Source organism: Chrysemys picta, chromosome 4 (genome assembly GCF_011386835.1).
Source record: "Chrysemys picta bellii isolate R12L10 chromosome 4, ASM1138683v2, whole genome shotgun sequence".
In the NCBI taxonomy this organism is placed as follows: Eukaryota; Metazoa; Chordata; order Testudines; family Emydidae; genus Chrysemys; species Chrysemys picta.
Window position 1 is genome coordinate 65,836,106 of NC_088794.1, and position 25,236 is coordinate 65,861,341.

Sequence of the window (25,236 nt, forward strand, 5' to 3'; positions counted from 1 at the left end):
AAAGTCACAATTAACTATTGCTAATTGCTTCTGACACAACACAATCAGACTATACGTTTTTCCATTTGCCTTTGCAGAGACAGGAGACTGATGTTGCACGCCACCTTATTTACACTCTCACTGGTCTTCGCTCTTCCCACTACAAGCATGAAAGACTAAAGGAACAAGCAAGAATTCTCATTTTTATAATGCACTATGAAGAGAGGAGGTTGGTACAGAATTAGAGATGAAATTACTTATTAAATGTCTGATTGGAAAGGTTATGACTGATGAAGAAAAGCTCCTGGGCAGATATGCTGTAAGGCAAAAATGGGGGAAGGATGGTTTCTTCTTTCAGGAAGAAAGAATGTAAATTGTCATCTCAGCAGCATTATTCATCTAAGAGCAGATACCTTTCCTTTGGACTCCACAACTGTGGAGTAGGGCAGATCAAAGAGCAAGGGTGGCCCTTTCAGCATCTGCTTACCTGCCTTCTCACTCTGCACCTCAATAGGAAGTCCCTGGCAGCATTTCTTCTGCAGGATCCAGTATGAATGTGCTCCTCATCTCCAACCTCAATCCAAGTAGGTTTACCCTTCAGTTCCAGCAAATCCCCCAAACTTCCAAGGGAAGGAACGAAAAGAAGGAAAGGAAGACAAACCCTAGTCCCGATAGAAGAATTAAATGTGAACTTAAGTGCATCTCATGGAATCCCCAGTCCCAAGAGAACAGCATACAATGGAGATCACAGGGTCCTCACTTCTCTTCCAACTGGTCTGCACATCTTCATGTTGTGGCAAAATGGCAGGTTTTCAGAAATTATACTCACTACCCACTGTGAATCTTTTGAGATCAGCAAATCAATGACTAAGGCTTGCATTTTAAATTATGATTATACTTTGAGCATTTAATCTTTATCCCACAAACAGTGCTGTAACCACACACATTTTCTGATTTATGAAGCTGGAGATATCGGAGAACGCCCCTTCATGACCACATAGTATATAATCTTTAGATTTTAATAAGGATAGAAATGAAACTGAGTAGAGAAACAAAATCCCTTGAGACCACTTCCTAAAAGGAACAGCAAATTTGGTATTTGCACAGAGTTCTGAGCAAAATAAGAGTTCCTCTGCTCTTGTTAGTGAAACTTGCACTAAGGACAGCCTTCAGTTATGCACTCCTGTCTAAAGCAAACACTCAAAGTATCCAGTGTTTCCAGTGAATTGTTAGTCTAACAGTAGCCACATTATTTTTACTTGCATGGTAAAAACTTTCATTTAACTTCAAAAATTTATATAACATTACTGTTGAAGTAGTAAGTGGAAAGACTAAGTACATTTGACCAAGTTAAGTGTTAGTCATTTATTTGCATTTAAATATGAAAAATTACAAGACTTCTTATAAAGTTGATAGCGTAAGGAGTAAGATTGTGCTTTAATGTTGTAATGCTCCAGAAAGTTTACCAGAACTTAGAATGTCAAGAGATTTGTTACATTCCATTTCAGTGAATTATTTCATAGTTAGTACTGAATGAATCAAAAATCCAATGATAAAAGAAAAGAACATCCAACATTTTATTAAAAGTAAGCAGATTAAAATTCAGTACGAGTCTGATTTGGAGTTTAGTATTTCATGAGTACCAGCAGATGTCAGCATAACCCCATTAAGTTAGCAACAGTAATTTTACATCCAACCAACCAGAAATCTGAATCTTAGTTCTATAGCTACAAACCTCCGGAGTGTCACATCATTTACTGGAAATGAAAATACCTATACTAAACCAGCGTTTCTCAAATGTGGCCACAGCCTCCTGGACTGATATTGGGGGAGAGGGAAGGCGAGAGAGCAAAGCAGCGGCCCCTCCCTGGTGCTCCTGAATGCACCGCCTTGGTGTTGGTTACTGGGGCCACCAGCAGGGTTACCCTCCCCCCCGGAGACACCTGGGACACAACGCTGGAGAAGCAGGCAGCCAGTGAGTTCCTCACCTTCCCAGGAGAAGTGGGGCTCAGGCTTTGGACTTCAGCCCTGAGGTTGCAGAGGGCAGGCTCCTGCCACGGGGCTTCGGATTCCAGCCCTGGGCTCCCGGCTGCGCAGCTTTGGGCTACGTCCTCCGGCCACGGGGCTTTAGGCTGCAGCCCCCTGCTGCCTCCCTTGGCCCTCCTCCCCCCCATCAAGGGCTTAATTTGTCCCCAGGCTTGCCGGGGCTGAGTAAGTCTGCTGTGAAAAGTGATACTCGTATGTTTGTTAATATTACTTTCACAACAGGCTTATTAGCTAGTAATAAATAAATTACAATGATGTGGACGTGTATATATGTATATTTATTTTTTCCTAATGGTAATTAAGTATTTTAGGGAAAAGTGTGAGAGTGGCCACCAGCAGGAATTGGTGGCCACACTCTGAGGCCACCAAAAAATTTGTCCTGAGAACCCCTGTACTAAACAGCAAAATTACACGATTACAAAATTTTACCAAGAAAATCCTTCAAAAGGCAATAGTTACATGGCATCCTTGAGCAAAATTTATGCAAAATAGTCCAAAAGTTTGACAAAATAAGTCTGAAGCCACAGTAAGACTGTACAAGATTTTCTACATTTCTCTTATTCAAAAACAGTGCTATGTTCAACTGTACAGCTGCTAGGTCTTACTTGTTAAGAATTTATTAGCATTTCTACTATAAAATTTAATTTCCAGGAGTTTTGTAAAACTCAGATGTGAAATCTTAATTCTGTCTGAAGCTAGGTATACTAAAGTTACTTTTTGGTTGAAACTATTTAAATTCAAATGGTTTGCACAGCAGTTTGGCTATTTTTAGTCTAAACAACAGAGGAAAGACATTTGGATTATTTTCAGCTGCATGTGTAAACCTTTACCTAAAAAAGCCATTAAAATATGCAGTTCAGTCTACCATGGATTAGCCATGTTGAACTTTTGTTTACTACAGAATTAACTGCAAGTCTAAATGATTAAAATAATGCTATTTCGAACCCAAGACTTTATAGTAAAGCAGTACATCAAATTATGTCAATGCAGTGACAATTCCAAAGAACACAAAAAAATGTTTGTGTGTAAAACTAGATATTTAATTTGGCAGATGTTACAGAAATATATCACAAAGTAGTTTCTTTATGCTATGATCCCCTGTAGTAGCTGAAGAGAGAAGCGAAACAGTGAGAAGCCATTCTATCATAGGCTTGTGATAACAAATGTTATGGAAGTCACTACAATCCAGATGCCACACATGCACATGGCCAAACGTAAACTGTATGCCAGATTCAGCTTTTGCTCACCCAGTTCAGTTTAGGAAGTAGGTTGCAAGATGGCTTTGCTCTTGCCCACTGCTGATCCAGTCCCCAGTGTAAATGAGCAGCATTCAGGTTGTTCTACATTTTGTCAGCTATCCATAGTTTCAAGGGGCAGCGTCAGCAACTGGCCATATCCAGTATCCTGGCTGGGGACAGGGAGTTAGCAGCTGTAAGAGCACTGTATGGGGAGGTCTACACTTACCTCCGGAGTGATTGATCCAGCAGGGGTCGATTTATCGCCTCTAGTGAAGACACGATAAATTGACCACCGAGAGTCTCCTGTCGACTCCGGTAATCCACCGGAGCAAGAGGCGCAGGCGGAGTCGACGGGGGAGCGTTAGCAGTCGACTTACTGCAGTGAAGACACTATGGTAAGTAGATCTTAGTATGTCGACTTCAGCTACGTTATTCACATAGCTGAAGTTGCGTAACTTAGATTGATCCCCTCCCCTCCCAGGTGTAGACCAGGCCTATGATTCTAAGCCACTTTAATTCATCTATTTAGCGAGAATCTGCAAGTGACTGTTTAAGCTGGATGCACAGAGTAGCCATAGCAGGAAAGATGATCTAGCCTTCTCAACTGCTATCAAAAATATTCTTAGCAAATGTGCTGTAATATGAAGGTATCTTCAAAAGAAAGGCACCCTTCCCCCACCCCAACAAACAAAACAAAACAAACAAACAGAAGACAAACTATAGCTAGGTTACCTGGGAAAGATCTGTTTAAACAATGTGTTGCTGAGTCCTGCCTCCATAACTGTGCTCCTGTCATTAGGAATCAGTTAGTTACCGAGTTTTATTTCAAAACCGAATAGACACAGTACGTGCTAAGTTTCATTCAGGAAAGGTTTTTTGTTGTTGTTTTTCTTTTAAAAAACACACATCCCAGTTATCAAGCTCCAAAACAATGGGTTTGTACAAGAAGTGCTGACAGTCTTTATACCTTCGGTGTTAAAGTCAGGATTTTCCCCATCCCTGAAATATTAGTTCTTTTACAATGGTGCAACTAGCAGAAACTATCAAATGCTATTTGTGAGAGAGCACCCCCTAAGTGCTAAATACTGTTAAAATAATTTGGACAGAGCTTATTTATATTTTAAAAAGTATATTTATAGCAAACCAGTGCAATGAACATGTTGATTTAACCCCTATACTGTTAGATGTTTAACTATGTTATAACAGTCCCAAGACTCATTTTAGAAAATACAGCATTTACTATTTGTTATACACCTGCTAATACTGGTCATGATTGCCACTGCTTACATTTTAAACTTAAAGAGGCTACATTTATTTTTAAAAGCTAGTAAAAACAAACATGAACACCAAGTCTTCAAGGGGAGAGGTGAGAAAGGAGAGATGCATGGAGAAAGAACCCTCTCTACAGAGCAGGGCATATGCAGCAGCTAATCCCAAATTTCTTTTAGCACTTAACCAGCCACTCAGTTTCAAACTCTCACTGAACAGTCAAGCACTGCATTGTTCCAGCCTTTTTTGCTGGTTTGTATGGATGAGTACAAGGTGGAATGAAGTGTGACAATACACAATTAGTATGAGTAACAACCTTTCTAAAACCATATCAAACAATGAATTTTGTAAGACTGAACAGACTGTTCATGTGCGTTATGATAGGTTCCACTGATTTTCATCAGACCATCAAATTCTGTATTGGAATGCAACACAAAAACTTATAAATTAACCCACATGCTTATTGCGAATAATTTCTCCTCCTTCTATCTCAATTTGTTCATATAACCACTTGCGATCACAGCGGCATTCAGCTCCACATTTGTTGGAACCACACTTGGGACAAGCATAGAAGCATCCCAGGCAATCTTCATCAAGACAGTCACAGAGGTCCATCCCACTATAAAGCAGAAGTCCCTGGCTATCATAGACTTTACTCTTTGCTGGGATTACTTGCCTGTATAATGAAAAACAGTTGTTACTTCCAGAATTCATAACAGAAGCGCTTCCAGTTTACTTGACTACAAGTAGTTAGCAATGGATGAAGAGAGGAATTAAACTTTGTCCGCAATTTTCTTGTGCTGAAAGGTTTAACACCAAGCCATTCTAAAAATTACACTGCTTATTGTCAACCACGTACATTAAAATCTGACCTCTGAAAACTGGAGCCACAATTTTTGTAGCTCTTTTGAGCAGAGGTTGTTAACAAGAAGGTTCTCAATCTCTTCCTTACCATCATTCCATATTAAGCCACTTGCAATTCAGTTTACGAATACACAATAAAATAATCTTTTCCAACAGGTATAGCTGCATTTCAAGAGACTGTACACAACAATATACGATGTACTTTTGACAGCTGAGGAAATATTCCTTTTACATTTTTACACTTTACTCAGAGCTTATGTCCTAGTTAATTCTAGTCAATCCAAAAAGTGTGGTTTTAAAAAAAGAGAAAACAAAAAAAGCCAAGTGTGCGTGTGGGAAAACCACATTAAAAAAAGCTGAAGTTGTGGGGTCTTGCCCAAAATGATGGGTAACCCTCTTCTAACTTGGCAGATTTGTATTTATTTATATATCTCGATTTTTTTATGCTTTAGAAGTGTGACGGGAATTATATTGAATTTAGTACAATGAAAGGTGATTAGTCGCATGAATATTTCCCTCTCATAAGGCCTGCATTATTTGGCTTAGTTTGTTTTGCCTACCATCACACTTTGCATAATAATACATGGAATTAGCTGCTATGTCTAAATTCAGTCAGTTAGCATTGCCATGTTTTAACTAATATTTTATTCTATTCTGGTTTGACAAAAATATCTTATTGTAATATTCTATACATTGAAACAAAATTAATAGGCTACCTCAAAAATGAGATTGGGCTATATAATAAAGGCTTAGTTTTGTCATCACTCCTCCAAGCTTTAAAAAAAAGAAGAGAGAGAGAATCCAAACATCCCAAATTTTAAATATGAATTAATATAGTGAACAGCCCACCTGTCAGAATTAACTGATGTGCTTTTTGTTTGTAGCCTTCTCTTTTCCCTTTTACTGCTTTCTGGAGCAAATTCAGTCTGTCGTCCTGGATTAGCAAACTGCAAGGACTTCAAAGCTTTAGCTGTTCGCCCCTGAACAAAGATAGAAATTTTCATTTTAAATATTAATACCAAACCAAATCCATAGGAGAGTTGACAATCAAGCTGGGATGTTCTGAAGCCTCAAGTAAATTGTTAAGCACAAATCAGCAGAGGACAATCTGAATCTTAAAAGAAAACAATTACACGAGAATAACCGTACCACCCTTAGTGATGCAAGTTATATGAATAAATAGTAATATAAGCCTTACTTTAATAATTCTAAGGGTTCTTATTTTCTGGTTCTCACTTACTCTGACCTCTATCCCTTTCCTAATAAGGCTCTGATGTGTTGTTAAAATATAGTTTTTGGGAATGCTCTATAGTACATGGGCAGCTGCTTCTAAATTTCAAAGGCTATCTTCTCTTAGACGCACAACCTGCAACCCTTCTAAAGCGGTCAATCTCCCCTCCCATAGCACCAAACTTTGTTTCTTTTAAATCAAGCTAACATTTAACATGATCAAAATGGTAAATTAACATACTGGTTTTATTCCCATTAAGTCCTTTGTTTTCTATTTCTTCTCTTATAACCTTTGAATACATAAGAGAAAAAAGTTTCCATCTCCATTTCCTCACATCACATGTATAGGAAAATGGCTTGTAATTTTAAATGTGTTTAATATTTACATCGGCTGATTAACAGAATTTAAAAAACTTTCCCATGATGCCACTAAATCTTTGATGAGAATTTTAAAATGAAAAGAGATTGGATGTGTTCTGGATAGTGCCTCAGATAATGACAAGTCAAAATGCAGAAATTCCTAAACCGATTATTTTGGACATTGAGGATATATAGTAAAACTAATAAAAATAAACTTTGTGCCATATTTCTGAAATAACGTATATACACAAAGGGAGGATTCATCCCTACCAATGAGTTTGTCTTGTTTACCTTCTAGACAAGTAACACAAGTAGTCATTTTGTCAAGTTCAGCAGTACAAATATGCCAAATTTAGTACAGTAACCTTGTAGGACTGAGACCACAACATCACAGACTCAGTTCACCATAAACAATTCCAGCAAATTTTTTGTGGTAAGAATTATTTCTGTACAGTATGCAATACTTCCAAAAAAGTCTGCAATTAATACATCATTTAGATTTTGTTTGATTAACCAGGGGTTCTCAAACTGTGAGTCAAGACCCCAAAGTGGGTTGTGCCCCCATTTGAATGCCTGGTGTAGGCCCTGGGCCCCAGGAAGTCTGAAGCCCAAGCCCAAGCCAGGGTGGTGGGGCTCGGTCTTTGGTCCCCTCTCCTGGGGTCATGTAGTAATTTTTGTTGTCGGAAGGGGGTCACGGTACAATGAAGTTTGAGAACTGCTGGATTAGACAATACTTTAGTATCACAAAAAAGCCAGCATTTTTCAGTTTGTAAATTTTTTTTGTACATTTAGCAGCACTATGAGTTAGGCTATGTCTACACTATGCAGCTTTTGGTGACACAGCCATGCTGCTATAGCCATGGCACTAAAAGGCGCACAGCGTAGCCGCTGTTTGTCGGCTCTACTCCCAACAAAGTGCTGTTCACACTGGCACTTGTTGTCGACAAAACCTTTGTCTTTCAGGAGGGTGTTTTTTTTAACATCTCTGAATGACAAAAGTTGTATCTTTCACTTGCCAGTATAGACATATCTTAGTCTAGACTAGGACTTACAAGCATGTTAGCACAGGATAGCTAACATGTTCTAAATATCTACTGTAGACAGGCAGTGAACACTTTTTATCACATGCTAAGCTAGTTGCATTAAAACCCCAGAAAAAGTGTGGTCGTTTAACACATCAAAAGTACATCCAGCCTTGTCTATATTAGATTTTAGTAATGTGTTAGAATATGTTAGGTAGTAGCCCAAGAAAAGACCTTTACACACATCTACGGGGGACCAGAAAACTCCCCTTTTTCCCTCTAAAATGTCAAGACTGAAGTAGATTTTTTTTTAAAAGTTAGTATAAAAACAAAAGAGATTGATGATCTCCCTTTAAAGCACAAACCCATTAAAAGGTTTATAAATATTATCTCTTGTATATTAAAAAAATTACACTTTCACATTTTAAGGAAACAAGCTAAGAGCTTTCTTTATGTAGGACTCAAATCAAGCCCCACCCCATTAGCTTGTAGAGTTTAGAGGGGTGAAAAATCGACCCATATACATACGTCTGAATCAAGTTTCCTTCTTTGGCGATCTTCAGTGTCAACATCCACACTTCCATTGATTATCTGTGTACACTTTGGACAAAGCTTCCAACCAGGTACAAACTGTCTTCCAAACTTGGCACTTAGAAAAGCTGCATCATCTAAGTCGATTGCACGTAAATTTTTCTTTGATACTTTCCTGTGTATGTTAAATGGGTCACAACATGATTTTTGCAGATCTTCAAATCTGTCAATGTAAATTTTTGCATGATGGAAGCAGATTGTATTGTTCTCAGAAAGAGTCATTCCAGTCCTAAGCTGAAGTAGTAGCAGATCGGATGAAGATAGATCTTGCTTAGTCTTGAAGCCAGCGTGACGGGTATAGTATATCTTATGACATTCATTAGCAGTATGGAGTTGAATTCCAACTGAACATGGATCCATCTTACTTGATCAGTATAATCTATTTCACTGTTACTTTGCCTAGAATCAATTCTTTGTAGTCTTTAGTAGTTTCTATGAGGATCACCCTGGAGAAAGCATTAAAATCAATCAGGTTTGTGCTGCAAACCTTTATCTGTGAGCTTGAGAGATTAGATTCAAGTGTTAAAAAAACCCTAAAATTAAGTTTTAAGAAATATTAGTGTTCTATTTCCTTTTATTATACTTGATAAGGCTGAGGATATGTTGGATTTTATTCAGAAATTAAGCTATAGTATATATTCATATTCCTTTCGGGGGGGGGGGGGAAGGCTTGTATTCAAGTCTAGATATTTAAAGTAGGTCAATATTTACCATACTCATCTATGGAAAAGTACAAATTCCAAGTGTACTATCTATGATACACTGTTGTTTGGCAAGAGACACACATTGAAGCTAGTTGCAAGCCCAACATTAGCCCTTAAAACTGTAAAAAAGTTTAATAAAAGCTTTGTGAGATTTTCTAGGGCAACACAATGATGCAAGTTGCATGTGCTTGAAGCCAAAGGGTTAAGAAGCATTCATATTGCGTTAATTTGCTTTTCAAAATGCCAAGCCCACTCACAAATAATCTTGAACTAAGAACATAAATTTAACTTGGAGATATAAATTCAACCACATGATTTTTTTAAATAAAGGATTAAGCAGATATATAAATTGGGAAACATTAACAAGAATAAAGTGTACATATTTTGCTAAATATGAAGACAGTACTATCAGTCTTTTATTTATAGATATATCAAAAGCCAGCTGTACACTGGAAAAAGGTATTTTGGAACTACTTGAGTTATCGCTTCCAACAAAATAAAAGCAAGATACTCAGCACACAAAATGTAATATTCTAGCAACAATAAAAAAAATAATATTTAATGAAAAAAAGTGTTTCAGAACTAACTAATATAAAAATGATGCTAGCAGCTTCTGTAAGTGTCTAAAGCTTAGAAAGGTTTCTTGACACAGGACAATGACTAGATAATATATCTTTTAAAAACAGAGACCATGAAAATCAATTGCATGCAGCATTTTTGCAGCAGAAATCCCCTTGATTGTAATGCTTCAGAGTTTTCCTAAACCTAACATCAATGTTACCTATATGTTCAAAATGTATATTCAAAATTTAATTACATTTAAAATATAAATATGAATAAATGAGGAACACATCAGAATGTTACCATTTATTCACTGCAGACACAGTTCACAGGTGTCTTGCATGAGATAGTTGTTTCTAAAAGTAAAAATCCAAAACCAAATGATTTTCTAGGGCACTACTTTCAGTGAGCATCAAACCAGTTTCCAGTGCACAATTCTATAGCAGTTTGAAGACAGAAGTAAGCATACTACAGAATAACAGTTTTTACTATATTTATTATTCCTGAACATTTTTGTGCCTTGGTTTGTGTATTATTGCAGGCTTTGCAGTTAAGCAACGCTGTTAATTTTCTGAGTTTTAAAAAAATTCCATGAGACATACGAGAACCCTCAGCAATAGCATTCAATGCTATGGCAACAGTAAAAAAAAAAAAATCTTGACACTACTCAAGTGGTTGAGAAATATATGCGGTTTTCATTTTAAGAGCAGCAAGTTTGTTTTTGTTGGCTATATTTGAAATGCATTGGCTATTTGCCTAACTGATTTCAGGCTCCAGCCCTCAATCCTGTATTTAAAGGAATGTATTGACAGTCAAACATAGATTATCTAAACTCTGCTTAACTGAAATTCTTGGTTATCTGAAAAGTCAGGTTAACTCTGTGAGAACTGATTGATGCTCTGGCCCTGAAGAGCTCCTAAGGTCTGCATGACTGAAATGTATGAAGTTTCTGTTTCTATAATTACCTAAAATTTGGAAACCAATGGGGACTTAAGAGCTTTGAAAAATTTTATTCCAAATTCTTATGCAGGTCACTTTCATAGAATTTATAAGATTTATAGTATAACCTGTATGTTCATTTGAAAATGTTTATATAGCTGGAGTAGAAGCATGACACCAGAGACTCCCATTTCTTTACATATTAGCTTACACTTATCTTCAGCCTTAGTGGCATAGGAAGATTATCTGTATTTTTTCATGATTGCTTCATTCACTATCAAACCAAAATCCAGCCAATTAAAATTAGATCCATGACCCCGTCAATTTTTGTGGCTTTACCGCATCAACTTCCTAATTATTTTTATTTAACATATTTTTCTCCCCTCCCCTGCTTTTTAGGAGAGCCATAGAAACTGATCAAAATGACTGACTACATTAGGCAAAACAACAAAACTGGCTATAAATGAAGAACTATCAAGTGAACAAAGTAAACAAACTAGATGATACTTCCCCTGCCAATATTTTTTAATTGTTAGACTTTTACTGTCTACTTTGAGCAATAGAAAATGATTTCTTCCCCAGACAGAACTGATCTTTGACAGTGTGCCTTTAAAGCTGTAAGTCTTATGTCTAGCATGTAAATTGTTGACTTTTTGTTTTCAGAACTCATCAGCTGAAAATATAACAACTCAGATACTTGTCAGGGTTTACTTTGGTACATGCTGCACTGATCATTTTCTTAAGTATGTTAATATTTCCAATCTTTTTTTAGCTTTATTTTGCTAATGACCTCACTTATAAGAATACTTGTCTAGCAATTCTTTTGGATATTTTAATCTTACACTTTACAGATTACATTTTAGAGTGAATCAGAACAACCATAAAATCAAATATTTACATAAAATATAAAACATTTACTTCTATGGCCTTTACCAAAAATGTGTTTTGGGTTAAATGTAACAGACAATGAATGATTCTGGAAGTGGTGTAAGCTGCATACTGGTAGTCTAGGTTTGACTATGTGCTGGAGAAAAAAAAAGCTTTTGTTTGTTGGTTTGATCCTTCACTATGTGTGTATTTCTGAATGATTCCTGCCCCTGCTACATTAAAAACAGCACATATTACACAGCCAATATATAATGAAACAGGTTCCCAATTTTGCAGATGCATTCAAAAGTTGAATATTTGGAAGCTGAATTTGAAATAAAGTAGATTAATACTGTAAAAGTATTTGCTGTTCACCTGCAATTATTTTTCTTAAAATGAAACTTCCATCCAGTTTTCAAATTGCTATTCTTGGCAGGCACCTGCACTAATGGAGGATAGTGCTACCTGAAGCTCCAACTGTGCTCTGCTTTGAGAAAGCACCTTTTAAATGGGACACAACAGTGCACTCAACAAGAATACTATGTGGCATTCTATGTGTATGCCAACAATTCACATATAAATCAAAGGAATGAGAACTAAATTTACTGTCCTATAAACTTTGCATTCAACAAGAATACAAAGTTTATAGGACAATAAGTTTAGTTCGCATTCCTTTGATTTATATGTGAATTGTTGGCATACACATAGAAACCGATGGATTTCCAAATTGGAAAAAGGAAGAAGTATATACAGTTCTTTTAAATCTAGAATAGCTCTCAGTGCAAAATGGAACAGAACAAAATTTCACACAATAATAGCAGAGATTTTTTTTAAAATAGAAAATCCTGGAGATGTGAATACAAGCTATTTGGCACTTACTGCTTGAACAGTGCAAACTGAAACAGATCAAACTGATGTGTGACGAAGATGCAATGAAGCACTTGTGTAAGCCAAGCCAAGAACACTTGAACGAGTAGTGCAGTGGGAAAGCAGGGAACAAGTGCTGAAAACTGAAGCAAAAGTGGCAAGAAATGAAATAAAACTAGATTGATAGGATTGTGTTATGAGGCGAAAACGGGAGAACAGCCAGAAGTTGCAACTTCAGGTCGCTCCATTCCCAAATCGACAGAGATTAGGCATGTCAAATTGCTGCTTTTTATTTACAGTAGAAAAGCATGTTGCTCATATATATCCAAATAGTGGTACTAGTTATAGCCAGCTTTTTTAGATGTTTGAAGTTTTATGTGCTTTAGTTTTGAGACAGCATCAGCCACTACTTTTGGCAAATGCTACTTAACAGAAAGCTCCAGCCTATCTACCTAAACGTATCACAGTATTGTGCTACCAAAGTAGGCTTTCTATTGCATTTGACTCTTATTTAATCGCTTGGGTACAGGGTTGGGGGAAATCAGTGATTTTAGAGTAAACCGTATACAGAGACAAAACTTGGAGCAAAGCAAGGTTTATTAGAGACAAACTCACACAAGCACTGCTGGTGACAAAGATGTACATTGTAGGCAATTCCATAATACAAGACCAAGAGATCAAAGTTAATAGCAAGTACATTTAAAAGAAGAGGAAATACCCCTATGCGCAGCCTGCTGCAGAACGGAGCGGTGCAGACACTGAGGCCTGGTCTACCCTGAAAACTCAGATCGACTCAGCTACGGAGCTCAGGGCTATGAAGAAATCTACCTCCCCCCGAGTGCAGCCACGCCACCTAGCCCGGGTGTAGACACAGCTAAAGGAGCCACACTGCCCCCCCGGCTCCGACTCCCCCATCCCGTGAGCCTGCCACCAACCCCTCCCCCGCCGCCCCGTACCTTGCCGTAGGCTTTCTTCCGCCCTTGTGCCGCCACCCCGGAACCCGACTCCCGAGTGCCCCCCACCAGAGCCGTGGTACTAGTGGCCGCCATTAAAAATCGCCGCGCACCACAGAGTACCGAGGCCGCCGGGAAGGCTAGAGAGTCGCTGCCGTTTAGTTCGCGACACACCGCCACCACAGAGAGGCGAATGGCGACGCCCACGTGACCAAGCTACTGCGCGAGCGAAGCGAGGCTGCGCCTGCGCGTTGCTTGCTTTCCTGGCGAGTGTGGCCGGGCGCGCGGGCGCTGAGGGGGCGGGGCTTGGGCTGCGGCTCTCAGACGGGGAGTCCTGCCCTGTCCCCAGAACCCAGCGCGAGGGGCTCTGCTGGCGAGACCGTTCCGGGGCTCGTGGCTGCCCGGCCGCTAGCCCCAGTTCCCAGGCGGAGGCCGGGGCTGTATTGGCAAAGCAGAACTGGCGGCTTGGAGAAGTTTGGCGAACAGCTGCGGCGCTCGTCTGCCCTCCCTCGGGCTTGTGCCGGCCCGGCCCGCGACCCACACCCGGCCCTGCCCCCAGAGCTATGCCAGGCCTGCACTGAGGGCGTCGGGACTTGCCCAGCGTGGCGCAGGAAGCGGGTGGCAGATCAGGGCATTCAAGCCTGGCTGGCATCCTGAAGCTTTCGTCTGGCATCCCGTGCAGCAGTGTGGCCCTACAGCCAGCCTGAAACAATCGTGCCTAGCCCAGAGCTGTGAACTGACCCACTCTTCTTATTCTCCAGTGTGAAATGAGAACAAGAGATGTAGAGGTAGCAGATAAGGGTGAGGCTCAGAAACCCCAGGGCAGTATCCACCCCACAGACCAATGCTCTAAGAGCTGGTTGAAAGTTGATATTTCTGTTTTACAGGATTTCCGACCTTCTGAAAAAAATTTGGTTCCAAATTTGAAGAGTCCAACATTTATATAAAAATTTACCCCAAACTGTATATAAAAATAATGAATAAAATATCAAAAATAAACGTGTAAAGAGGCATTTTGAAATGAAACAAAACATTCCATTCCAATAAGGTCACTCCACAATGTTTCAAAATGGAGTGACCCCCGGGGACAAAATCATGACTTTATGATACTGTGATATTTCTTTGTTGTTACCTCACCCACTTTGTGTCTCTGTTTGTCCCCACAACATAGTATAAGCATTGACTGTTTCCCAGACTGTTTTAGCCTTATCAAAATGCTTCATTCAGATTCCCCCTCTCCCCCAATGGCAGCATTAAGTCACAGTCACAGTTCCCACTGAGATTTTTTCCAACAGAAAAATGCTCCATTGGAAAGTTTTGGACCCACTCTATAATGAAGCCATACATGTTTCCCTTGTTTCATATTTACAATTTGGCACAGTTCTAGTTGCCAGCTTTTCCTTTTCCCCTTCAGTCATTTTGAGTGTGGGGTGGTTGGCTCCTGGCACAATTACAAAGAGTCATGAAACATTTTGGGAATCAATGCCATGTGTTCATACACTGTCATGAAATAAACATTATAACACTGGGACGTCATAACTTTGTCTTATGGGAATAGGAAGTTGCAGTAGAGACCATTAGAATCTTTTAAGTAGTTGTTGCTGTTTTGTTGGTGGCTGTTGATTGCATTTGGAGAGGTCTGTGAAAAGGGATCTTTCAAGATAGATTTAGGGTCAAACTCAGCTTTTATTTCTGCATGGGTAAGGCCTGAATGATGTGAAAAGTTAAACAGCTGAGGTGCTGACACCAGACTGTTTAAATTACAATCAGATGGTAGTACTGGGATTGGTCAAAGTATGGGTCTTCCTGTGAAATTTAAACTTCACCTTCTTGTTTGTGGTGGTAGATTGTATTCAAAAGAAATTTAAAAATGGACTAAACATGCATTTTTAATCAGGAAGCTTATGGTAATTGTGCTCCAGTTTAAGCCAGTTAAGCTCTTGAATCAACAAATTAGGCTAATTTGAAGAGGGTTTATTCCTCATTATGGTTACAACTGTATGCCTGTCTGTGCCATGTCAAATAAAAATAGAATTAGGTATCCCATACTGGCCTATCAGTAGGAACAAACCACAGGGGAAACACAAAAAGCAAAATACTGTCATCCTTACTTGTGACTAGCTCAGGCAAAATGATTAACTCTATATTTCAAAATGTAAAATAACCTGCCAATAGTTAACTCTTTATGCAGGTTTTTACTGCATTTTACTCCCATTGATTTCAGTGAGAGTTTTGCCTGAATAATTACCAGATACAAATTATAAAAAGACTTCAGGATTTGTCCTGTTGACATCTATGAGAGTTTGCACATGTAAATCTTAACTAAAGTCTGAAGTATCTGGCCCCAAAACACCTAAGCACTCACACTTTCTGGAGTGCTAACCTCAGGACAGACTGTAAGAAAGCAGGGCAAACACTGCAAACGGGTGCTGTGTTCCATAATTAGATTGCGCTAAGCCAGTGACAAATGTGAACTCCTGAATCATTATACCAGTCTTACCATGGAGTCATAGACAATCCCCTTTAGACTCTCCAGTCTGTCTTGCCACCCAGACAAACTGGACTTTGTGATAAAATGGTCACTTACACCAAAAATCACATCACATTGGGTTGCTCCCAGTCCCAAGAGACTAGTAACTTACCCCAGATCAATTGGTACTCTAGATCTTACACCAAAGACAACATCGGTAGCCAAGTCTATAGTAAACTAACTAAAATTCTATTAGCTAAGAAAGGGAAATGAGAGTTTTTGAGAGGTTAAAGCAGGTAAAATATATGCACAGGTGGGTCACAGCTTGTAATTCCAAATGGTGGCAGTGATATAATAAACTACCAGTTCCCAAAAGGCTTTTCAGGGTATTCAGATTGTCTCTGGGGTTTTCTACTTTGCATCAGCTACGCTTCCCTGAAAGTGTCCAAAAAGTCCAGAGATGCAAGATCTTTCCTTGAATCCATATTTACAGCTTCTTCTCACAGAAAATAAGCTGAAAGTGTCATTACCCGCGTAGGCTTTTCCTTTGATGATGGAAAGTAAGGAATGCATTTTGAGTCTTTGACCTCGAATCATCACACACAATGACCACTTGCTTTGAAATTAGCACTTTTTTCTTAAAGTTCTTCATTTGCATTCCACAAGGCTTCTTTCTTGTTTGATGGGTTATTTAGTTACAGGGTTATGCACAATTTAAATGTTTGCTACAACATTATAACGGGATACAGATAAGTGTAAACAATGCAAGTAACATCCCACCAGTTTTCATGAAGTTTAAACACCAACTACACTCATATTTAACAATCACTTTGATCTATACTAATACACAAGTGAATTGGCCTAAGGCTCTGGAATCAGCTAACACCTGATCTGCCAGCATTACAATCAGTATGTATTAAAAACTACATGTTTGACAGACATTGGATCTTTTAGGTATAGTGTAGGAGTCATGTCGGTCCCAGGATACTAGAGAGACAAGGTGGGTGAGGTAATATCTTTTATTGGACTAACTTCTGTTGGTGAGGGAGATAGGCTTTCAAGCCACACAGACCTGAAGAAAAAAAAAAAAAAAAAAAGAGAGCTGTGTGTGGCTCAAAAGCGTGTCTTTCTCATTGGATCTTCTAGTCCTTTCTGCAACCAAAGCCATACACAGATTTTTTGTAAAAGCTAAATGGTCAAATGTGATATGAATTCCAATTTCAGGCCTGGTCTATATGTAAAACAGGTTGAGCCACCTGCGTTGCTCAGAAGTGCAAAATCCACACTCCTGAATATGTAGTTAAGATGACCTAAGCACTGGTGTAGACATTGCTTGATCACTGGACCTAGCTACTGCCTCTCGAGGGAATGGATTTACTCCAGCTATGGAAAACCTCCTCCATCTCTGTAGTGTCTACACTACAGCACTAAAGCAGCATAGCTGCTGCTGTGTCACTGTAGTGTAGACATACTCTCAGTTACATATGCTGTACTGCATTGAGGGCACTGGAAGCTCCATGTGTCTATGTGAGGACAGAATTTGGCTCATAGTGCACAGAAATTGGCTAACATTTTAAAATGAAGCCAAATCCCAAAGTGAAACTCAGGACTGGTCTACACTTGGAACATACAGCAGCGTGGCTACGTTTCTCAAAAGTATGAAAAATCCACACCCCTGAGAGATGTCGCTATGCTGATCTAAACTCCAGTGTAGGCAGTGTTAGGTCAACCTGGTTACTGCCACTCAGGGATGTGGATTAACTACAGGAAAGGGAGAACCCCGCACATCACTAGTGAGTGTCTATACTGAAGCACCGTAGTGGCACAGCTGCACTGCTTCAGCTGTGCCACTGTAGTATTTTAAGTGTAGACATACCCTCAGGCTGTGCAAACCCACAGTAATCATAACTGAAAAATAAAGTTCATGTGCAGGTGAACTGAAACTGCAGAGTTTCTTACAGCTGTGTTTGTCAGCATGTTCAGTTATAGCTACCAACTGTGGGTGCAGTGATGTAAGAGAGCCAGAAGAGGGCATGCTAAACTTTTTTTTGGTAGGTTTTTCAGAAATTCGGGTTGCTGTTTTAAAAAAAATTAGTGGAGTTGTAGATTCCATATAATTCAAATTATGAAGACTTTCACTGTTATTAGACTAGGACAATTTTAGGCAAGCAGCCTAAATTTGGTCTCTTTTAAATACCTCCTTAATGCACATTTCTTCTCTGAAGGCTAGCAATAATCCACCATGCATTGAAGTATTACTTATTTTAAAAAAATCGAGAAAATCTGCTGCATCACTATTTGTGATAAACCACCTCCAGGTCACCCAATGTTTTGTGAGTCTTAATTTTTTCCTGTTCTTTGTCTTTTAAAATTGTAATAAATTTGGGGTAGAGACCATTGGTTTGATCCTGAGAGATGCTATGCAATTCCAGCTATGTTTATGCAGGTGGTGTATTCCTACATGTCTGCAAAGCATCATGCACATCAGTGGTGCTATAATAAAATAATAATAATAGTTAATAAGTAAGTAGAGCATACATGCTTTAATAGTTGCTTTGATACATGCTTTGATAGTAGTACCATATACTTAAGCAGAAATTGATAGTTTCCCATTGGTGACATTTCTGTCCAGTCAGAGGCACTGCACTTCTAGCTTTCTAATTAAAGAAGAATAGGACTGGAAGGGACCTTGAGAGGTCATCTAGTCTAGTCCCCTGCACTCAAAGCAGGGCTACGTAATAACTAGACCATCCCTGACAGGTGTTTGTCTAGCTCTAACCTATTCTTAAAAAACCTCCAATGACGGAGATTCCATGAACTCCCTAGTCAATTTGTTCCAGTTCTTAATTTCCCTGATTGGACATTACGGAAAACTTTCCACCTATCTAAACCTATCTTGCCCATTGCTTCTTGTCCTATTCTCAGAGGAGAACGAGAACAATTTTTTGCCCTCTTCCTTGTAATAACCTTTTATGTACTTGAAAACTATGTCCCCCTTCAGTCTTCTCTTCCCCAGACAAAACAAACCCAGTGTTTCAATCTTCCCTCAGAGGTCATGTTTTCTAGACTTTTAATCATTTTTGTTGCTCTCCTCTGGACTTTCTCCAATTTGTTCATATCTTTCCTGAAATGTGGTGCCCCAAACTGGACACAATACTCCAGTTGAGGCCTTATCAACACAGCACTGATTATAATTATATGTAGCATGTGCCCTTGTTCTGTAATGACCTATTCCCCTTAACCTGCTTTTCTATAACATGCTGCACAGTGCTATGCATTTTATAAAATCATAGAACTAAGAAATGGAAGAGATTTATACGATCATTTTATTTTCCTGACAATTCAGAATTGTTCCCCACAGTACACAAGAAGCCAATAACAGCATGAATGAAGTAAGATATCTTTGTGATTGTAGAGCCTCCCAGCCCCATTTTGCCCATCATTTAGTAGCTGAATATCTGATATTTTCAGCAGATTCTAAGCAGATGATAATAAAAAGGTAAATTTTAGTCAGAACAAATGCAGCAAGCCATAGTGTGAACCTAAAATGTCATTTTAGTGATCCAAAGAAACTAATTTTGGTAACAGGGTAGTGGATAAGGAGCCTATGACCTATGACCTCAGGCAAAACACAGCTGGTGGATAATATGGTAACAGATGACACCTCATTCACATATAATCATGGTATGAGGACTCAATGTGGACATGAGTTAGAAGAGTATGAAAGAGATTGTGATGGAAGCCTGTCTTGGCTCCTTGTATCATTAGGGACAAGTCAACAATGGGAGCAGAACCAGCTAACTAAAATGGTGCTATAAACAGCTTTCATGCATGGTTCTGGCAGAAGCATACCTCACAGCCTGTAGCCGGAGCAGATTACTGGAGCAGAGAGCCCCTTTACAAGTTTGAATGGAGTATTTTGGCCTTCAAGGACACCATACAGTTGATATACATAGCTAGTTTAAAAACAGATTTAAGAACTCCAGCTAATTTGTGTCTTTATATTAATGTTTTGCTATTTTTTTATATTTTTCTCTCCACACAAACAAAAGGAAAAACTATAGCTGACTATACACAAGTGCTGTCAAATGCACAAAGTAAACAAACTGAAAAAAACAGAAGATGTTTTCCAGCTAATCTGTAATTTACAGTAACCTTTGGTGTAAACTTATAGTAATAGGTAAAAAAATTCATACAAATGTGATTTTTACATTGACTGTATCCCTTTAATATGTAAGGATTGAGTCATGATGCCCTTTCTTTGAACTCTTTGTCAGAGTGTGGTAGAATGTGTTAAATGGTTAGGGTGACCAGATGTCCTGTTTTTAAAGGGACAGTCCCGTTTTTGGGGACTTTTTCTTATAAAGGCATCTATTGCCCTCCACCCCCTGTCCTGTTTTTTCACAGTTGCTATCTGATCACCCTATATATAATATATTAAAAAAGGTGAGAAAGGGAATTTACACTTATGGCAGCAGATATTCAGACAGGATTCTAAAGCACCAAAATACATTGCATAGCTCTTAATGTGTCAGATATTGGATTTAGACTACTACATTTGCCATTTCCCCATCTAACTATTAATAGAAAACCATTCTAAAGTCAATTTATATTGCTTAAGTCATACATTTCCTAAGACTGATAGAGAAACCGTAAAGTGCTATCAGTCAAGAAAGGTGATAGGCAATACCACTCAGTGGAGGAAGGCTTGTGATGAAATGTGTGAAATTAATGAAGGAGAATAATTCATGAGGTGAAATTCTCCTGATACAGGTTGTGACATCAATTTATATTAAATATCAGGGGAGAGCACTCAAGTCTGGGTATTCACCTTTTTTAAAGCTAGTGTCTATCAGTAAGGCTGATACTATTGGGCCAGATCCTGATTTCATCCACACTTCTGTCAATCCGGAATAAATCCATCTTCAGTGGATCTAGATTGGCTTTACATCTGTGTAAATGAAATCAGAATACGGTCCATAGCGAGGAAGACCTTTCAGTTCTAGAGTAAAAGGGTTATCAAGATTAAAGATGAATGATGCGTGAGTCCCATTCCAGTTGTCAGAGTACAGCATGGGGACTTAAGTCATCCAATTTGTTTCTCTCCCAATACAGGTTTATTCACAACCATATTTCTTGCATATCCAAGCTTTAAAACTGTTGTATTAAAGCAGGTGCTGCAAAGTAATGAGTGGGCTCCTAAAATATTTTCTAATTGGTCTAGTGATGGGAACTTGGGGTAGTCAGACTACATGAATTCAGTTTTGATTTATTTCTGGTGGCATTGAGCAAATCATTTAACCAGTCTGTACCTCAGTTTCCCCATCTTTAAGATTGGATATAATAAATAAAGCATTTGTTCTAGTGACTTTTTTACCTCATGAATTATGCTCCTTCATTAATTTCACACATTTCATCACAGGTCACATCACTCAGTAGAGGAAGGCTTATCCTTGTCTTTTTGCAGCTTTCTGTGGCCCTGATCATGGAGTATAAAAGACAATGATAGATTTGCCCTTAAGGAATGCTTGCAAAGCACTGTGAGAGCCTCAAGATGCTATTAATAGTACACCTCTACCCCAATATAACGCTGTCCTCAGGAGCCAAAAAATCTTACCGCGTTATAGGTGAAACTGCGTTATATCGAACTTGCTTTGATCCGCCGGAGTGCGCAGCTCTCCCCTCGGAGCACTGCTTTAACCGCGTTATATCCGAATTCGTGTTATATTGGGTCGCGTTATATCGGGGTAGAGGTGTATATTTAAAAATAACCCACCTGGTTTACAGGGAAAGTGAAGGCAGCTTTAAAAAATAAAAATATATACCAAATTGGAAAAAAAGAGGGTAAATTGATAGTAATGACTATATATCATTAGGAATTGTAGAAAATTGATAAGGGAAGCAAAAGGACATAAAGAGAAATCTATGGCCAGCAGAGTTTAGGGCAATAAGGAGGTTTTTAAAAAGTATATTAAGAACAAACAATGATCTTAATAATGGTATTGATCTGTTACTAGATGAAAGGTAGAACTACCTTTCTTCCATTATTCTTTATAGAAGTGTTCAATAAATATTTCTGTTCTATATTTGGAAAAAAAACAGCTGATATAATCATATGGTGATGATGAAACACTTCCATTACCACTATAACTCAAGAGTATGTTAAACAATAGCTACTAGATTTAGACATTTTTAAATTAGTGGGTCAGATCACTTATATCCAAGAGTTTGAAAATATCTGGCTGAGAAGCTCATTAATGATGATTTTCAGGAACCCTTGGAACACTGGGGAAGTTCCAGAAGACTGGGAGAAAGCTAACTGGACCACCAGGCTGTAAGCCTGACATCCATCCGAGGCAAAATAATGGAACGGTTGATACAGGACTCAAGAAAAACAATTAGAGCAATTAGTTATATAATTAATGCCTATTTTGATGAGATTACAGGTTTTGTTGATAAGGTAATAGCACTGATGTAATATATGTAGACTTCTGTATGGCATTTGACTTAGTACTGGATGACATTTGGATTAACTAGAACAGAAAATTAGCATTAAATGAATTAAAAACCGGATAAATGAATGGTTTCAAAATGTAAATGGGAAATCAAACAGGTGTGTTTCAGATTATTTTAAAAAAATCATTTAAAAAGTGTTATTTTGGGTTTGTTTTTTTTTTGGTTCCCTGTTGATATACACAAAGGTCTTTACAATAAGGTTAAACCTGTCTAAGGCCCCAAACTCCTGCACTAAGGTCCATCAATTTTGTACCCTACACATGCACAGTAGTCTGCACTAGCAGATCCTGATGCGGATATGGGTACTAAAGGACTGATCTCATTGATTTCAATGGGTTTTTGAGCCATCCTCATCTGTCAATACAGAGGAGCAGTGAAACTAACTATACATAAGGTACTGTCAAATACACAAAGTAAATTAACTGAAAAAATAAGAAAGTATCCACCAACTTCTTTCCGTTTTCTAATCCTAGGTACACGTTTTCAGAAAGAAATATTTTTCAAGTTGATAGTATCCCTTTAGAATGCAATCTGGGTGGTTACTCATAAATTATAAGTTTTCCTGACCCCATAATAAGAGAGTTACCAGTTTATTTACCAGTTTTTGTTTTGGTATTTCCATAGCTCATTCTCTTTGGAAGTTAAAGTTTTTAGGCTATTATCCCAAAACGTGGAATAATCCACTTTGTTTCTGAACAAGAGTAAAACAGGTGAGATAGAGCATTTGAAAGTTTGTTTTCTATTGTCTGTTCTGAAACTTTTCATAAAAACGCCAAGTTTTTTGTATAAATCCCTGTAGTATGGATTTATACAATACCTTATTCTATATACTCTGGATTAATGTAATAACCTCAGATTGGCCCAGAGCACGGTACTGTGGTCTATAAGGAAATTAAACAGTGTTCCACTTTGAGTAAATACTTATTGACAAGTACTCACCTACTGTACTTGAACATTAATTAGACTTAGGATCAAAGGCTTCCAGGGAGGGATCCTGAGGTGCACTGAGGAATATTTATCTTTAAAGATGATGAAGAAAAAGAACCATGAAGGAAGCCTCAACATGATGTGCTTAGTTTCTTTAGCATAATCTGCCACTTCATTTTCAGCGCTTTGCATTTGTGATCAGCGTCAGAGCTAATAGGAGGATCGGGGAAGGGTGACAGCCCCACCCCAAGGTGCCTTTAGGTGTACGCCTATTGCCTTTTCACAGGGGGCTGGAGAGTGGGAGTGCCCCACATTCACCTGGCAACAGTGGTTCCTGTGCTGCAGGGCTGGACCTGGTTCCCTGCTCTTGATCTTTTGACATGGCTACAGGGTTGCATGGTGCTCCGAGCCTGGGCGCTGAGTCATAACGTTATTCACTGAAATTTGGGCTGTCCGCCTCTCCGGAAGGCAAAATCTGTGTGGTGCTGTGATCCCAGGCACCAGTTTGCAATGGCCGGAGTGGAGAACTCGCCCCAGCCCCAGGGGACAGGAACCCACTGTTCCTGGGTGAGTGCAGGGTGGGGCTTTGCTTTCCACTGGGGCTTCCCGTTTGCACTGCTCTAGGGTTGCGGTGGAGGTGGATGCTGCTGCAGGTAGTTAGTGCTCCCTCGGCCATTGCTCCCTCCCAATAGCAAAATCTGGCTCAACCATTGTTGGCGAGAACAAATCATTTATGGCAGAAGACAAAAAGATGCCACCAGATCTGAGTGGATGGAAAAAGATTTAGGATACAAGTGAAGACTGAAGAATGTCTCTTCTGAGGAGTAAGAGTTGAGGGGGATGGCTGTGCAGCTCCACCTGTCTAGCACACCCTTTTCCTAGCTTCTAGTGAATGGATTTTCCTAGTGAATGGATTTTCAAGAGGCCCTGATTCAGCAAAGCACTTAACTTTAAGCTTAGGAGTAATTTCATCCCTATTCATCAAAGCACTGCAGCACACAATGAAGAGCTGTGCTGAATCAGGACATTGAGAGTAATCCTGTCACCCTTCTTCACAATAAGTAGTACCTTACTCTGCACGTAATCTCACATCAGTGGGGTATATGGAGTCAGGGCCATATTGATTTTGATGGAAATACCCATAGTAAGTACTCATCAGCATAAGCAAGGGTGCACAAGTGGGCTCTACAGTACTACTCTATGTGAGGAAAGGTGGCGGAATGGGTCCCAAAGCACTCATTTGACTGTTACTTTGATCTGATTTGTTTATGCATTCTTCCTAAATCTGTTGCTATTTGCTTAGTTGCCCTATTTGCTTTTATCATCTGTATGGAGCTATGAATGGTTTCATTTGAATGACTCTTAAATAAAATGTACCTTATCACAGATCTGAGCAAATGTTTATTTTGCCCTTCCCCCCCTCCCACAAACTCAAACACAAACATTAAACCTCAAACCCAAGTGCAAATACCAAACTCACATAGTTAGTTGATTCCAATTGTCCTGTGAAAAATGTGATGCCAAGAACTTTCTTTTAACTCTGAGCCATGAACTGAAGTTCACCTTTGATACTTGTCACCAGCAGAGCTGTTTATTTCACATTGAATCTTAAAGTTGCCAAAAGTTTGGAGATTGCTGTAGAACTAATGAGTTAAAAACAAAAATCACCCTTAACTAAAGATAACTGGGGACCTTTTCATGCTTATTTTTATTTTAGATCCATATTCCACAAATGGGTATGGATATGGTCTCAAACCACCAATTGCAGCCCTGCATTTTTAACACCCCAAAACACATGTGTGGAGTTAGGGGAATATTTTCAAAATGGATTCA

General features: G+C 38.9%; 1 protein-coding gene and 1 long non-coding RNA gene across 2 annotated transcripts; one reads left to right on the plus strand and one right to left on the minus strand.

The window, feature by feature from the left end:
- Positions 1 to 3,043: 3,043 nt before the first annotated feature.
- ARL14EP (ADP ribosylation factor like GTPase 14 effector protein) lies at positions 3,044 to 13,762 on the minus strand. The gene is made up of 4 exons (XM_005286866.4): positions 13,494 to 13,762; positions 8,537 to 9,045; positions 6,246 to 6,376; positions 3,044 to 5,208 (listed from the first exon to the last, which is right to left on the minus strand). Exons 2-4 carry the CDS (start codon positions 8,957 to 8,959, stop codon positions 4,980 to 4,982), a joined length of 783 nt encoding a protein of 260 aa, XP_005286923.1. The 5' UTR covers positions 8,960 to 9,045; positions 13,494 to 13,762; the 3' UTR covers positions 3,044 to 4,979.
- Positions 13,763 to 13,776: 14 nt separating this feature from the next.
- Positions 13,777 to 24,789, plus strand: LOC135983077 (uncharacterized). The gene is made up of 2 exons (XR_010600565.1): positions 13,777 to 14,291; positions 22,232 to 24,789. It is a non-coding gene; the product is annotated as an uncharacterized LOC135983077 (long non-coding RNA).
- Positions 24,790 to 25,236: the final 447 nt, after the last annotated feature.

Bases quoted from the DNA above. Each gene is read 5' to 3' on its own strand.
- ARL14EP (XM_005286866.4), bottom strand. From the start codon at position 8,959: ATGGATCCATGTTCAGTTGGAATTCAACTCCATACTGCTAATGAATGT. The intron at 6,377-8,536 runs GTATGTATATGG...ATCTTTGTTCAG, and splicing joins GAAGGAAACTTGATTCAGAC to GGGCGAACAGCTAAAGCTTT. The intron at 5,209-6,245 runs GTGGGCTGTTCA...TTCATTATACAG, and splicing joins ACATCAGTTAATTCTGACAG to GCAAGTAATCCCAGCAAAGA.